Source organism: Eucyclogobius newberryi, unplaced genomic scaffold, assembly GCF_026437365.1.
Source record: "Eucyclogobius newberryi isolate DKJ021-1_F unplaced genomic scaffold, fEucNew1.0.hap1 SCAF_15, whole genome shotgun sequence".
In the NCBI taxonomy this organism is placed as follows: Eukaryota; Metazoa; Chordata; class Actinopteri; order Gobiiformes; family Gobiidae; genus Eucyclogobius; species Eucyclogobius newberryi.
Window position 1 is genome coordinate 8,706,405 of NW_027315779.1, and position 14,700 is coordinate 8,721,104.

At 43.7% G+C, this 14,700-nt stretch overlaps 6 protein-coding genes and 1 pseudogene across 6 annotated transcripts; 4 read left to right on the forward strand and 3 right to left on the reverse strand.

The window, feature by feature from the left end:
- The first annotated feature begins 110 nt into the window (after positions 1-110).
- Positions 111-537, forward strand: LOC140360306 (histone H3). The gene has a single exon (XM_072445519.1). The coding sequence runs from the start codon at positions 111-113 to the stop codon at positions 519-521; it is 411 nt and encodes a 136-aa protein (XP_072301620.1). The 3' UTR covers positions 522-537.
- A 1,081-nt stretch (positions 538-1,618) lies between these two features.
- Positions 1,619-2,085, forward strand: LOC140360647 (histone H2A-like). Its single transcript, XM_072445970.1, has one exon. The coding sequence runs from the start codon at positions 1,646-1,648 to the stop codon at positions 2,021-2,023; it is 378 nt and encodes a 125-aa protein (XP_072302071.1). The 5' UTR covers positions 1,619-1,645; the 3' UTR covers positions 2,024-2,085.
- A 709-nt stretch (positions 2,086-2,794) lies between these two features.
- On the forward strand, positions 2,795-3,209 carry LOC140360648 (histone H2B 1/2-like). Its single transcript, XM_072445971.1, has one exon. It carries the CDS (start codon positions 2,806-2,808, stop codon positions 3,178-3,180), a length of 375 nt encoding a protein of 124 aa, XP_072302072.1. The 5' UTR covers positions 2,795-2,805; the 3' UTR covers positions 3,181-3,209.
- Positions 3,210-8,800: 5,591 nt separating this feature from the next.
- LOC140360441 (histone H4-like) lies at positions 8,801-9,130 on the forward strand (annotated as a pseudogene).
- Positions 9,131-10,240: 1,110 nt separating this feature from the next.
- LOC140360307 (histone H2A-like) lies at positions 10,241-10,707 on the reverse strand. The gene has a single exon (XM_072445520.1). The coding sequence runs from the start codon at positions 10,678-10,680 to the stop codon at positions 10,303-10,305; it is 378 nt and encodes a 125-aa protein (XP_072301621.1). The 5' UTR covers positions 10,681-10,707; the 3' UTR covers positions 10,241-10,302.
- A 1,081-nt stretch (positions 10,708-11,788) lies between these two features.
- Positions 11,789-12,215, reverse strand: LOC140360308 (histone H3). Its single transcript, XM_072445521.1, has one exon. It carries the CDS (start codon positions 12,213-12,215, stop codon positions 11,805-11,807), a length of 411 nt encoding a protein of 136 aa, XP_072301622.1. The 3' UTR covers positions 11,789-11,804.
- Positions 12,216-12,888: 673 nt separating this feature from the next.
- LOC140360309 (histone H1-like) lies at positions 12,889-13,805 on the reverse strand. The gene has a single exon (XM_072445522.1). The coding sequence runs from the start codon at positions 13,795-13,797 to the stop codon at positions 13,198-13,200; it is 600 nt and encodes a 199-aa protein (XP_072301623.1). The 5' UTR covers positions 13,798-13,805; the 3' UTR covers positions 12,889-13,197.
- Positions 13,806-14,700: the final 895 nt, after the last annotated feature.

Genomic DNA, 14,700 nt, shown 5'->3' on the forward strand with positions numbered 1-14,700 from the left:
CGCGAGCCCAGCTCAGCCAATCGGCTTCGTCCTGGTTGTATAAAAGCCGCTGCCGCTGACTGAGAGAGCAAAGTGTTTCATGTCTTAACACTGTCTTAACAGCAGAGAAAATGGCCAGAACGAAGCAGACAGCGCGTAAATCCACCGGAGGAAAGGCTCCCAGGAAGCAGCTCGCCACCAAGGCGGCCCGCAAGAGCGCCCCGGCCACCGGCGGCGTCAAGAAGCCTCACCGTTACAGGCCCGGCACCGTGGCCCTGAGGGAGATCCGCCGCTACCAGAAGTCCACCGAGCTGCTCATCCGCAAGCTGCCCTTCCAGCGTCTCGTCAGGGAGATCGCCCAGGACTTTAAAACCGACCTGCGCTTCCAGAGCTCCGCCGTCATGGCTCTGCAGGAGGCCAGCGAGGCCTACCTGGTGGGTCTGTTCGAGGACACCAACCTGTGCGCCATCCACGCCAAGAGAGTGACCATCATGCCCAAGGACATCCAGCTGGCCCGACGCATCCGCGGAGAGAGGGCTTAAACTGACCACTAGTGAACCCCAAACAACGGCTCTTTTAAGAGCCACTCACACATTCTAAGAGCCACACTTGACTAGAAAATTGGTTGGAATCAAAAATAAACCCATGGGTCAAAGGCTACCTTTTTAAAAATTACTCCTAAGGTCTTTCCTTCCTGCTGCTGTCAGACTGTATAACTAACATTGTTAGCCCTGAACATGTGAAATATCTACTGCGTTTTAACACCGAAATTTCCCCATGTGTAAACAAAGGAATATTTTATCTTGAAGTGTAAAACCAGGTTTAAATTATGTATATACTGTAATACAAACCATCGCAGCAAAATGTAAGTTATTGTGCTTCACCCAGTCCACTCAAATCCAGCCTAATACGTATGTTCCTATCCTACACTGTTTTAGAGCTGGAGCCCAGCTGCGCCCTCTCTGTCAGGTCAGTAAATAGTGCTTCAATGGACAAAATGATTCTACCAACGACTGGAAAAAAAACATTGTATATCATATATGACATGGCACTTGCTGTAGAATCGGAGTCAAAGGTTGTTTTTTTTTTGCCATTGCCAATGAACTGAATTCACAAACATAAAATTATCCACACAGTGAGGAGAAATGTGGGGAAATTTCAGTGTTACAACATAGGTACAGAAGTGAGAGATCAGATAACTTACACTTTTAATAGAGGAGCCTTTACAAAAGGAAAAAAGAAAACTCTTGTAAAAAACCTTATATTCTTAAAAGTAAAAACATAAATTTAAAAAATGTACAATTATAAAACAACCTATATGAACTCAAAACGAAAAACAATTATAATCTGCTACAGGATACAAATAAAATAAGGATATACAAAATGTACAGTTTAGTACAATTTACAATTTAGTAGTAGTGTTATAGCCACAGTGTTGTTCCCCATTGTAAGTTCTCTTGTCCTAAATGTACAGTCGTGAACTTGAATGTATTGTTTCATGTATTGTTACTTTGGTAAAGCGGAGAGGATGTCCGTGCTCTGATTGGAGAATCAAACTAACGCTCAGCCGACCAATCAGAAGTCAGCACTGCTGCTATATATACCGCCTGTGAGCGGCCACAGAGAACAGTTTCTCCTTCGTGTGACATCATTTAATACTATAAACATGTCTGGAAGAGGAAAGGGCGCCGGTAAAGCCAGAGCAAAGGCAAAGAGCCGCTCCTCCAGAGCCGGGCTGCAGTTCCCCGTGGGCCGTGTGCACAGGCTGCTGAGGAAGGGTAACTACGCCCAGCGCGTCGGAGCCGGAGCTCCCGTCTACCTGGCCGCGGTGCTCGAGTACCTGACCGCTGAGATCCTGGAGTTGGCCGGTAACGCCGCCAGGGACAACAAGAAGACCAGGATCATCCCCCGCCACCTGCAGCTGGCCGTCCGCAACGACGAGGAGCTGAACAAGCTGCTGGGAGGAGTGACCATCGCCCAGGGAGGCGTGCTGCCCAACATCCAGGCCGTGCTCCTGCCCAAGAAGACCGAGAAGGCCAAGTAAAGACAGACCCGAATAACAACGACTCAACGGCTCTTTTAAGAGCCACCCACTCCAGAGAAGGAAACAAAACCTTCTTTCTGATCCTACTTTTGAGCCATCATTCATTGAAACTTGCTCATTTATAAGTAACTAAAATGTGGTCCCCACAGGCTTTTAATCTAACTTTTAAGTTCTGCTATGCAGAAATACAGCAGCTGTTGGGACAAGCTGATCTGCAAAGAATTTACAAACTTTTCAAAACCTACAATAGTGATTAATCAGGGTCAAATCCAAAAACGAATACCCTATAAAATGTCCAAGAGCAGCTTTTAGTGAATTTATTTCAAACAATCTAAATTATAAAGGGCTATGATTTAAGACACTCTAGGGTCTATATCCAGAAGTTAAAACTGTCTAAATCCAGTTAAATCCCATATTATCTTTGATCACTGATGGTCAGTTATGCGAATTGAAGTAACAGACAAAGCTCCTATGTATATACAGAATATGCAGTGAGAGTTAAGTTTGTGGATCCCACAAGCACATTTGTGAAATAATTGTGTGGTTTGCACAGTGATTTTTATTGAAGTTGGAGTTGTTTTAATCTTCATTTAGATATTTTAGAAATCCTTTAATTCTTGATTTGAATATTTCCAAAAGGAATCGTGAAAGAGAAAACGCCGCTTCTACAATCCACCAATCAGCTTTGAGGAACAGCACAGCTCATCTGCATGAGGCTTGCTTTAAAGAGCGGGGCGGCGCTCTCTCAGTCATTCGTCCGTTTAACCTCAAAACAGCTCACCATGCCTGAACCCGCCAAGGCCGCGCCCAAGAAGGGCTCCAAGAAAGCCGTGACCAAGACCGCTGCGAAAGGCGGCAAGAAGAGGAGAAAGTCTAGGAAGGAGAGCTACGCCATCTACGTGTACAAGGTGCTGAAGCAGGTCCACCCCGACACCGGCATCTCCTCCAAGGCCATGGGCATCATGAACTCCTTCGTCAACGACATCTTCGAGAGGATCGGCGGAGAGGCCTCCCGCCTGGCGCACTACAACAAGCGCTCCACCATCACCTCCAGGGAGATCCAGACCGCCGTGCGCCTCCTGCTGCCCGGAGAGCTGGCCAAACACGCCGTGTCTGAGGGCACCAAGGCCGTGACCAAGTACACCAGCTCCAAGTAAACCCAGTGTCCTTCAACCCTTAAACAACGGCCCTTCTCAGGGCCACCCACATCTGACAAAGATGAACTTCAGTCAGAGCCAAGTCATAAACAGTTATTGTGAAGTTAATTTACAGCTTTATTTTCATTTGCTAAGTAGGACATCGTTTTTAGGCTATCAACTAGAATTTCTATCGTTTAGTTTCGTGTGCTAATAGCACGGATATTCTCGTTAAAGTCGCTGTGAAGACGCGGAACCTCGCCGGCCAGCAGCCATGTTTGTTTGCATACAAACCGCATCACAGCAAGCTGCGCGCAAGGTTTTCAGGGTTTAATCAACGCTCATTGGTCGATTTGGGAGCCGATTACAAGAAATTGGCAGCAAATTTTTTTGTGGGATTTTGTTTTGGGGGTTATTGTTACGAGATTTATATTATAGAATGTCAAAATTGTATTCTCCACCTCGGTGGAACGAAACTTGCTTTCTGGGGCTCCTACAGATCTTAGCCAATGGCCTATTTTCAGTGTGTACGTTTTTACTTTTTGTCCTGAGTCAACGACCGTTGGGACATCTCCCCGTCGCCCGTTCCTATTGGTGGAAGAACAGCCCCGCCCACAGTCTGTCTTCACCGACGTCCGCAAAAGCAGAATAAAGCCCACGAAACGTCCGCTACAAATTCTTACTTCTCTTCAATTACTAAACAGTAAACATGAGTGGCCGAGGCAAAGGAGGAAATGTTTAGTCAGAACCCTGGACAGCTCTGGGTGCGCCTAAAATTCTGCGGCAGAGGGGCTCCTCCAAGCCGCGATTTTGTAGGAGAGATGCTGTTGCTCGAATCCTGCTGGATCAATGCAGCAGACGTTTATTCTTTCATTGCTCTTCCCAACAAAAAGGACTTTGAAATCTGCTTTTACGATGAGACGCCGCTCAGGCGATTCCTGGAAATATACACCGCTAAACATAAAGAACAAAAATGGAAAGACTGGACTGTGGAGTCCTCAATTCAAATAGACACAACTAACATTATAGTGAAATTCTGGACCGGCCGCATCGCGGATCAGGACATCGCAATGTACCTGCGCAGATTCTGCAATATAATCCAAATGTCCAAACCGGCGGATAAATTTGGCATATGGTACGGAATACGTAAATATAAAGTTAAACTGTTGAAAGACTCTAATGGACATTATGTTAATATTCCTAACTCCATCTCACTCGGTCCCTACAACGGCCGCATCATCTACCCCGGACAGATCAACTCCTGCTTCATCTGTCAGTCCCTCGACCATCAGGTGAGACAATGTCCACTGGTGAAGTGCTGGAGATGTGGGAATAATGGACACAAGGCCAAGGACTGTGAGTCTGAAGCTCTGTGCTCCCTGTGTGGGGAACATGGTCACACATATTTCACCTGCCCCAGCTCACACTACAATAAGTCCAAAGCACCGCCCACAAATGCACAAGCAGACACTGATAACACCCGGATGTCTTATGCACAAGCCGCAACAGTCCAGCCATCCAATCTGACCACAGAGCAGCCTGTTACAAAGCCACTCCACAGCAAACAACCCAGACCTAAGCCCAGCTCCACATCTGAGCATCCTGACCCCCGCCCGCCTCTGCCGCCCTCTAGAGGCTCGGAGGTGCAGCGCCAGCCAGGGCTCTCTCGAGGCGCCTCCACTGTGCGCAGTAACCGGTCCGAACAGCCGCCGACTGCGACCAGTGGCACCGTGAATTCGCCTGAACGCAGTGCCCGGCCTAAAAAACCGCCGCCTGTGATCGGTGCGCAGCCTGGTAAAACCAAGCCGCCGGAGACCAGCTCCCGACCCGCTTCTACAAAGCTCCCTCCTGGAGCCAACGTAAATACAACCATCTCCAAGCCGACACCAGAGATCTGTGCCCGGCCTCCTGACCCGCCCTCCAACTGTCCGGAGCAGGATTTACACTCTGAACCACTAATAATTGATGACTCCGACTCTACGCACTCAAATATGCCCCCGTTACCATCCTCAGACGACTCCCACGATCCCCAGGGTGAAGGTGAGGAGCCTTCACTAAGTATTTCTGAAAGTGATCATGAGCAGCAATATGAGAGTGCGAGTGAGAGCCCGAGCTCCGTGATCAGCTCCGCCTCAGAGATCCAGAGCAGCAGCTCTCCTCTGCCCCCTGAGAGGGCACAATCCGACTCCTCTGTCACCCCAGAAGGTATTTATCCCCCCACTGATTTTATCCTGGTGAATGGGAAACGTAAAAAGAAAAGATCCAGAAACAGTAACAATAAGAAAGTTGATAATAAAGCCTCCCCTGACATTAAACCCCAATGACAACTCTAACTGTGGCCACATGGAACCTGAGAGGGATTCAGTCGACCAAATATAGACAACCTAAAATAGACTTCCTGTTAAAAACAAACTATGATCTATTGTGTTTACAAGAGTTGCGCCTAAAAACTCCAAATGACGTGGAAGATGTCAATAATCTTTGGAAAAAAGGGAAATCTGTTGTGTCCATTGGGGAGGAAAGTGCTGATGGTGTTGGGATATTTTTTAAAAATGATGACGTTGAAATGATAAAACAAAGGGTCCTAATGCCTGGAAGGCTCCTGTTGGTAGACTGTTTTTATAGAAATAACAAATATAGAATTATCAATGTTTACACTGCACAGGCAAGAAATAGCAAATGTACATTATTCCGGAAGTTAAAAGAATGTTTACTTGTTAGTTATAATGTAATTTTATGTGGTGATTTTAATACTGTGACAGACTTGAATGACATAATAACAAACACTCCAACACAAATGACCAAAGAGGGAAAACTTTTAAAAGATGTCACTGAAGATTTAATTGATGTTTACAGAGCACTGCACCCCAATAATATTGATTTTACACGTTTCGACACCAAAACCAAAACTCAAATTGATCGTATTTATACTTCTTCAAATATTAAAGCTTTTAACTACAAAACAATATTAACTGAATTCTCTGACCACTTGATCGTCCAGACGTCGCTCACTCACGGCCGTCTGAACAGAAAGGATACTGGAAAGTTAATAATCAATGTTTTCAAAATGTACATGCAATAAATGAAATAAAACTAGAAATCCATAGAATAATCTCTTTAAAATGTTTAACCAACTCCTACATCTCTCTCTGGGAAATGTTTAAATCAAGAATTAAACGTTTTCTTAAAAATCAAAGTAAAGAATTAAACAAAATAAAAAATGCATATTATGATAATTTAATTACTGAGTACATAAATCTGAAACACAATCCTGATGATAATGATGCTGATATATCTAAGATCAAAGAAATAAAATCTCATATTAATTCTGAATTATCATTTAACATAACTAAAACTACAAATATTGACAATAATGGAAATATTGATCAAGCTGTTTTAAATTACACCAAAGAATTAAAAGATAAATTTATTGCTTCTGTCCAAGCCCCAAATGGCTCCATTATTTCAGAAGAGAAAGAAAAACGTGAAACAATAAAACTAATATGTGCAGAAAACTACAAAAGAATAAACCCAAATGATTTCGATGTTCAAACAATATTAAGAGACGTCCCCACGTACAGCCACCTGGACTTCAACCCGCTCACTCAAGAAATACAAGAGTCAGAAGTCAAACAGGCAATTTTACAACTAAATCGAGGAAAATGTCCTGGTCCAGATGGACTTTCCTCCGAATTTTATCAATTATTTGTAAATGATATAAGTGAACTTTTAACTTGTGTGTATAATGAGGGTCTGTCCCGGGGCTGTTTGGGGGACACTCTCTACGAAGGGGTCATGAATTTATTGTATAAAAAAGGAGATAAATGTGACATTAATAACTACAGGCACTTAACAATTATGAATACTGATTATAAAATACTGGCAAAAAATATTGTAACGAGAATGAACAATGTACTCGAAGAAATAATTGAAAAGGAACCAACGTGTGCGATTAAAGGGCGGGTCATGTGGGACAATCTATGCACTTTAAGAGAAGTTTTGAATTTAAATAAGGAAGACCAGAATTTTTATGTTTTAGGCCTAGACCAAAAAAAAGCCTTTGATTTTGTGTCACAGGAATATTTATGGAACGTATTGTCTAGATATGGTTTTCCCACAGAATTTATTAATATGATCAAATGTTTGTACTTTAAATCCACTGTATGTATTAACGTAAATGGTGTTTTAACTAAATCGTTCAATGTGTGTCGTGGGGTAAAACAGGGATGTCCTCTGAGTGCAGCACTTTACATTATAGTCATTAATCCACTAATATCCACTATCAATAAATGTACAAATATCGAAGGAATAGATCTTCATGACTCGTTTAAAGTTAAAGCCATGGCCTATGCAGATGACATCACTGTGATTATTCAAAACCAAACGGAAGTAGAACACTTAAACTCAATTCTTAAAATCTATGAAAATGCTTCAGGCACGAAACTAAATCTCAATAAAACTGAAGCCGTCTGGATCGGAGAGGAAAACAGAAAAGTCATTATAAACATAAACCCTCAAGAAGAAATCAGAGTATTAGGATTAATCATATGCAACAACAGCTCTGACAGAAACTGGAAACTAAAAACTGATCAAACGAAAGAAGAATTTAAAAAATGGGAAAACAAAAAGACGACTTACCAACTAAGAATAAATATAATTAAAATGTTTATTCTCTCAAAACTAATATTCCTAGCTACAATTTTTCCTCCTCCAAAACAAACTGTACAACATCTAACTAAACTGTGTGTAAACTTCATCTGGGGCACGACTCGTGAAGTGACAAAACGACATTTATTATTTAAAGATAAAAGTATCGGCGGTTTAGGAGCAACTAATTTGGAAGTTAAATTTACAATAACCTTCATAAAAAACACTTCTCTGGCCATTGCCCGAGGGGCTCCTTGGGTGGGGGACCTCAAACTGTGGAGAAGGCGGATTGGGAGGGCACGTAAAGGCCCCGTTTACAAACTTCTATACGGTGATTTTACTGACAAACATAAACTGGATTTTAATGGATTAACTTCTAAAATGCTGTACAATTTAATAATAGAAACACTTTTTGGGGACATGCTGATTTTTAAACAATTAACCGAAAATCAATCTATAAATGTAATAAAACGACTAAATAAATGCTCTGATCAAAGCATCAGAGACAAAAGGTGGCTAATGGCAGTGAACAGACTCCCTGTGCGAGCTGTTGTGTCGTGGAGCTGTTATGTAACAACTAAAATATGTCCCATGCCCAATTGTGAAGAGGAAGAGACTCTTGAGCACCTTCTCATGGACTGTTATAGAACTAAGGAAATATGGGACCGTCTAAAAACAATAGGACTCAATTTCAACTTGAATTACTGCTCCGTGGTGTACGGTCACTTACAGGAATCCTTCACCTCAAAGCGAACAGAACTCTTTTAGCTCATCATCTCCATCTGTACAATTCAGATATGGAAAACACGGACAAAGTGTATCTTTCAACAAACTTTTATTAACAGTTCAACTGTATTCAGACAGATAATCACTGAACTCAAGAGACGAAGGACACTCAACACGTCCTTTTCCTGGGACATCTTGAATTTACAATTGTATTTGTATATAGATATGTATTTCTGAAATTTTATGTACACTTTAAATTTATGTAAACATGCGAAACTTTAATAAAGTTGTTTAAAAACGCAAAGGAGGAAAAGGACTCGGGAAAGGAGGCGCCAAGCGTCACCGTAAAGTTCTCCGTGACAACATCCAGGGCATCACTAAGCCCGCTATCCGCCGTCTGGCTCGCCGCGGCGGCGTGAAGCGTATCTCCGGTCTGATCTACGAGGAGACCCGCGGAGTGCTCAAGGTTTTCCTGGAGAACGTGATCCGAGACGCCGTCACCTACACCGAGCACGCCAAGAGGAAGACCGTGACCGCCATGGACGTGGTGTACGCCCTGAAGAGACAGGGCCGCACTCTGTACGGCTTCGGAGGTTAAACGACACTTGACTGAACACAACAACAACGGCTCTTTTAAGAGCCACAATCAACCTGAAGAGGAACCTTCTGAGTGTTGCACAACCCTTATTATCGATTATACACTTAGGATAGACTACGAAACGTGAAAAAAGCACGTAATGGCAACTTTAAGGAGTGTCTACAGAGCCGCGGCGCACGGCTGCAACTGCGATTTTACTTTGGTGGCGGCCGCGCGTTTCAGCGCCGGTGCAGACTGTGCCGGGTTAGGGTTAAGGTTAGTGTTAGCCATGAGGGTCCCTGAAACTGCCTGTATGCACTATGGTGGTCAATGAGTGTCGCCCCCTGCAGGACACTGTCCGCTGGTCGTGGCTGTGAATAAGAGTGTGAATTCAGTTCATTGGCAATGGCAAAAAGAAAAAACCTTTGACTCCGATTCTACAGCAAGTGCCATGTCATATATATGATATACAATGTTTTTTTTCCAGTCGTTGGTAGAATCATTTTGTCCATTGAAGCACTATTTACTGACCTGTGTTTTCTCTTTCACGATTCCTTTTGGAAATATTCAAATCAAGAATTAAAGGATTTCTAAAATATCTAAATGAAGATTAAAACAACTCCAACTTCAATAAAAATCACTGTGCAAACCACACAATTATTTCACAAATGTGCTTGTGGGATCCACAAACTTAACTCTCACTGCATATTCTGTATATACATAGGAGCTTTGTCTGTTACTTCAATTCGCATAACTGACCATCAGTGATCAAAGATAATATGGGATTTAACTGGATTTAGACAGTTTTAACTTCTGGATATAGACCCTAGAGTGTCTTAAATCATAGCCCTTTATAATTTAGATTGTTTGAAATAAATTCACTAAAAGCTGCTCTTGGACATTTTATAGGGTATTCGTTTTTGGATTTGACCCTGATTAATCACTATTGTAGGTTTTGAAAAGTTTGTAAATTCTTTGCAGATCAGCTTGTCCCAACAGCTGCTGTATTTCTGCATAGCAGAACTTAAAAGTTAGATTAAAAGCCTGTGGGGACCACATTTTAGTTACTTATAAATGAGCAAGTTTCAATGAATGATGGCTCAAAAGTAGGATCAGAAAGAAGGTTTTGTTTCCTTCTCTGGAGTGGGTGGCTCTTAAAAGAGCCGTTGAGTCGTTGTTATTCGGGTCTGTCTTTACTTGGCCTTCTCGGTCTTCTTGGGCAGGAGCACGGCCTGGATGTTGGGCAGCACGCCTCCCTGGGCGATGGTCACTCCTCCCAGCAGCTTGTTCAGCTCCTCGTCGTTGCGGACGGCCAGCTGCAGGTGGCGGGGGATGATCCTGGTCTTCTTGTTGTCCCTGGCGGCGTTACCGGCCAACTCCAGGATCTCAGCGGTCAGGTACTCGAGCACCGCGGCCAGGTAGACGGGAGCTCCGGCTCCGACGCGCTGGGCGTAGTTACCCTTCCTCAGCAGCCTGTGCACACGGCCCACGGGGAACTGCAGCCCGGCTCTGGAGGAGCGGCTCTTTGCCTTTGCTCTGGCTTTACCGGCGCCCTTTCCTCTTCCAGACATGTTTATAGTATTAAATGATGTCACACGAAGGAGAAACTGTTCTCTGTGGCCGCTCACAGGCGGTATATATAGCAGCAGTGCTGACTTCTGATTGGTCGGCTGAGCGTTAGTTTGATTCTCCAATCAGAGCACGGACATCCTCTCCGCTTTACCAAAGTAACAATACATGAAACAATACATTCAAGTTCACGACTGTACATTTAGGACAAGAGAACTTACAATGGGGAACAACACTGTGGCTATAACACTACTACTAAATTGTAAATTGTACTAAACTGTACATTTTGTATATCCTTATTTTATTTGTATCCTGTAGCAGATTATAATTGTTTTTCGTTTTGAGTTCATATAGGTTGTTTTATAATTGTACATTTTTTAAATTTATGTTTTTACTTTTAAGAATATAAGGTTTTTTACAAGAGTTTTCTTTTTTCCTTTTGTAAAGGCTCCTCTATTAAAAGTGTAAGTTATCTGATCTCTCACTTCTGTACCTATGTTGTAACACTGAAATTTCCCCACATTTCTCCTCACTGTGTGGATAATTTTATGTTTGTGAATTCAGTTCATTGGCAATGGCAAAAAAAAAACAACCTTTGACTCCGATTCTACAGCAAGTGCCATGTCATATATGATATACAATGTTTTTTTTCCAGTCGTTGGTAGAATCATTTTGTCCATTGAAGCACTATTTACTGACCTGACAGAGAGGGCGCAGCTGGGCTCCAGCTCTAAAACACTGTAGGATAGGAACATACGTATTAGGCTGGATTTGAGTGGACTGGGTGAAGCACAATAACTTACATTTTGCTGCGATGGTTTGTATTACAGTATATACATAATTTAAACCTGGTTTTACACTTCAAGATAAAATATTCCTTTGTTTACACATGGGGAAATTTCGGTGTTAAAACGCAGTAGATATTTCACATGTTCAGGGCTAACAATGTTAGTTATACAGTCTGACAGCAGCAGGAAGGAAAGACCTTAGGAGTAATTTTTAAAAAGGTAGCCTTTGACCCATGGGTTTATTTTTGATTCCAACCAATTTTCTAGTCAAGTGTGGCTCTTAGAATGTGTGAGTGGCTCTTAAAAGAGCCGTTGTTTGGGGTTCACTAGTGGTCAGTTTAAGCCCTCTCTCCGCGGATGCGTCGGGCCAGCTGGATGTCCTTGGGCATGATGGTCACTCTCTTGGCGTGGATGGCGCACAGGTTGGTGTCCTCGAACAGACCCACCAGGTAGGCCTCGCTGGCCTCCTGCAGAGCCATGACGGCGGAGCTCTGGAAGCGCAGGTCGGTTTTAAAGTCCTGGGCGATCTCCCTGACGAGACGCTGGAAGGGCAGCTTGCGGATGAGCAGCTCGGTGGACTTCTGGTAGCGGCGGATCTCCCTCAGGGCCACGGTGCCGGGCCTGTAACGGTGAGGCTTCTTGACGCCGCCGGTGGCCGGGGCGCTCTTGCGGGCCGCCTTGGTGGCGAGCTGCTTCCTGGGAGCCTTTCCTCCGGTGGATTTACGCGCTGTCTGCTTCGTTCTGGCCATTTTCTCTGCTGTTAAGACAGTGTTAAGACATGAAACACTTTGCTCTCTCAGTCAGCGGCAGCGGCTTTTATACAACCAGGACGAAGCCGATTGGCTGAGCTGGGCTCGCGCTCTGAATTCAAACATTAACCACGCCTCTGTCCCGCGCGCCCCGTGTTCTGTCCCTTTCATTCTATAACTTCATAAATAACGTGATCAGATTTCAGTTTGAGTTTCTTTAAGGCTTTTGAAACTGTAACAGTTCATTTTGAGTTGTCCTGATTAAAAATATTAAACTCTTTGTTATGTTTGTATCATTAAAAACATTACAATACATGTATGTTTAAAATGAGTATTACAAACCACATAATCATATATCGTAGTAATATACGTATAATAGTAACAGTATCTTAATAGTATATTTATAAACGTGAAACCATTTAAATAAAGTATGACAACATGCCTGTATAGAGTAGTATATAATATAATACAATTTTAATAAAAATATAGAATATTTCGGTGTAATCCCTCATTCGTCCAGGCGTGTTCCATTGTAGAAAAAAGCTTCAGTTGTAGTCATCTGGACTCAGTTAGAAAAATTAGACGTTTCGACTCTCATCCATTGACAATGACTTGGATGAGAGTCGAAACGTCTAATTTTTCTAACTGAGACCAGATGACTACAACTGAAGCTTTTTCTACAAAAGATAAAATATTGTCATTATTACTCCAGAGCAGGAGAAAAACAATGTTTACCAAACTGACAAACCAGAAGACAAACAGCAGAATGTTGGTGTGGATGAGACGGAGTAATTCAAACGAGGAAAACACAAACAGAAGGTTCCATGTTCTCCCAGGGAGACTAAGCATGTGTTTCATTATTACTGCGTGTGTAAAGGTCATTGTGATTCTGGAAGATTGATATTCAAGGGAAGAGCTGCTCTTTAGAGAAAGTGGTGGCTCTTAAAAGAGCCTTTTGAGGGTCGTGGTGGTCGCTGTGACTTTACTTCTTGGCCTTCCTTGCCGGGGCCTTCTTCGCGGGGCTCTTCTTCACTGCCTTGGCGGCCTTCTTGGGCGCAGCTTTCTTGGGGCTCTTGGCGGGCTTCTTGGCTGCCACTTTCTTGGGACTCTTGGCGGGCTTCTTCGCCGCTTTCTTGGCCGGGGACTTGGCCTTCTTGGCGGGGGCCTTCTTCACCACCTTCTTCTTGGGGGAAGCTGCCTTCTTCGCCGCCGCGGGCTTCTTGGCTTTAACGGGGCTCTTCTTCTTCTTCGCTGCGGTCTTGGGCTTGGCCTCCTTCGTGGCCAGCTTGAAGGAGCCGGAGGCCCCCGTGCCCTTGGTCTGGCTCACGGTGCCTGAAGCCACCATCTTCTTCAGAGTGGTGTTGATGCGCTTGTTGGCTTTGGCCACATCGACGCCCTTTGCCGCCAGCGCCTTCTTCACCGCGGCCACGGAAGTGCCCTTGCGCTCCTTGGACTCGGCGATGGCGTCGGTGATCAGCTCCGTGAGGCTGGGGCCCGCGTCCTTCTTCTTGGCCGCGGCCTTCTTCTTGGGGGCCTTGGCTTTGGCCGGAGCCGGGGCTGCTGCGGGAGCGGTCTCTGCCATGATTCGTGTGGGTTAGATCTGTGTCTGGAGCCGGGGCGCGCGCGGAGGATCCTTATAACGGACATGAGAACCGTAGAGACTCAACCCTCTCTGCTGAGCGGCGCCGTCTCCGCTTTGTGTTTTCTCTTCGCAGTTTAGAGTTAAAAATACAATAACGTGACTAATTTTTTGCAAACTATTTGACACGAATCTTTAGGACAAAGTCACATCTAGTTGTCTAATGCAGTCATAGACTCACAGAGTCTTGTGTTTTTAATAATAAGCCATCAAACCTTGGCCATGTCCACACCAGCGAGACACTCCGCGTCGACTTTTTCCTACATTTAGCTTTAAATTGGACTAAACTTTGATATATGAGAAACAATTTGTATTTAGACAAGCAAAAGAGATGTCAAGGAGTAAATACACAAACTAAACTTGTAGTGTTGCTTCAGTGTTTAGTTGTAATTAACAGAGTTTGTGACGGTAGTAAACACAAAGCTGAGGAGCCTTTCTGTGTCAGTCTGCGCTGGGGCAATGGTGTAATTCTGTTCATGTACATAACTATATGTGTTTACACGAGTGTGATGTGTGGAAACTGCGTGGAGAGAGGTTTCTGAACAAATTTTGAAAGGTCAAATTAACATGTACATTTCAAACCATGGAGACTTGGTTGATTGCTGAGTTTGCTGAGTTAGAAGGATACAATGCATATGATGTAAACAGGCAGTACAAGCACAATAATATTGTGCTTGTACTGCCTGTTTACCTACAACATTATTGTAGGTAAATCACTGATGGCTTAGTTATACATTAAGTAATGGAACGTTTGCCTATACAGATAAAAACAGATGACGGTCAAAGCATAGGTCCATGTTGCAGATAGAACGCATGGGCACATTTTATACATGAGTTACCAACAGT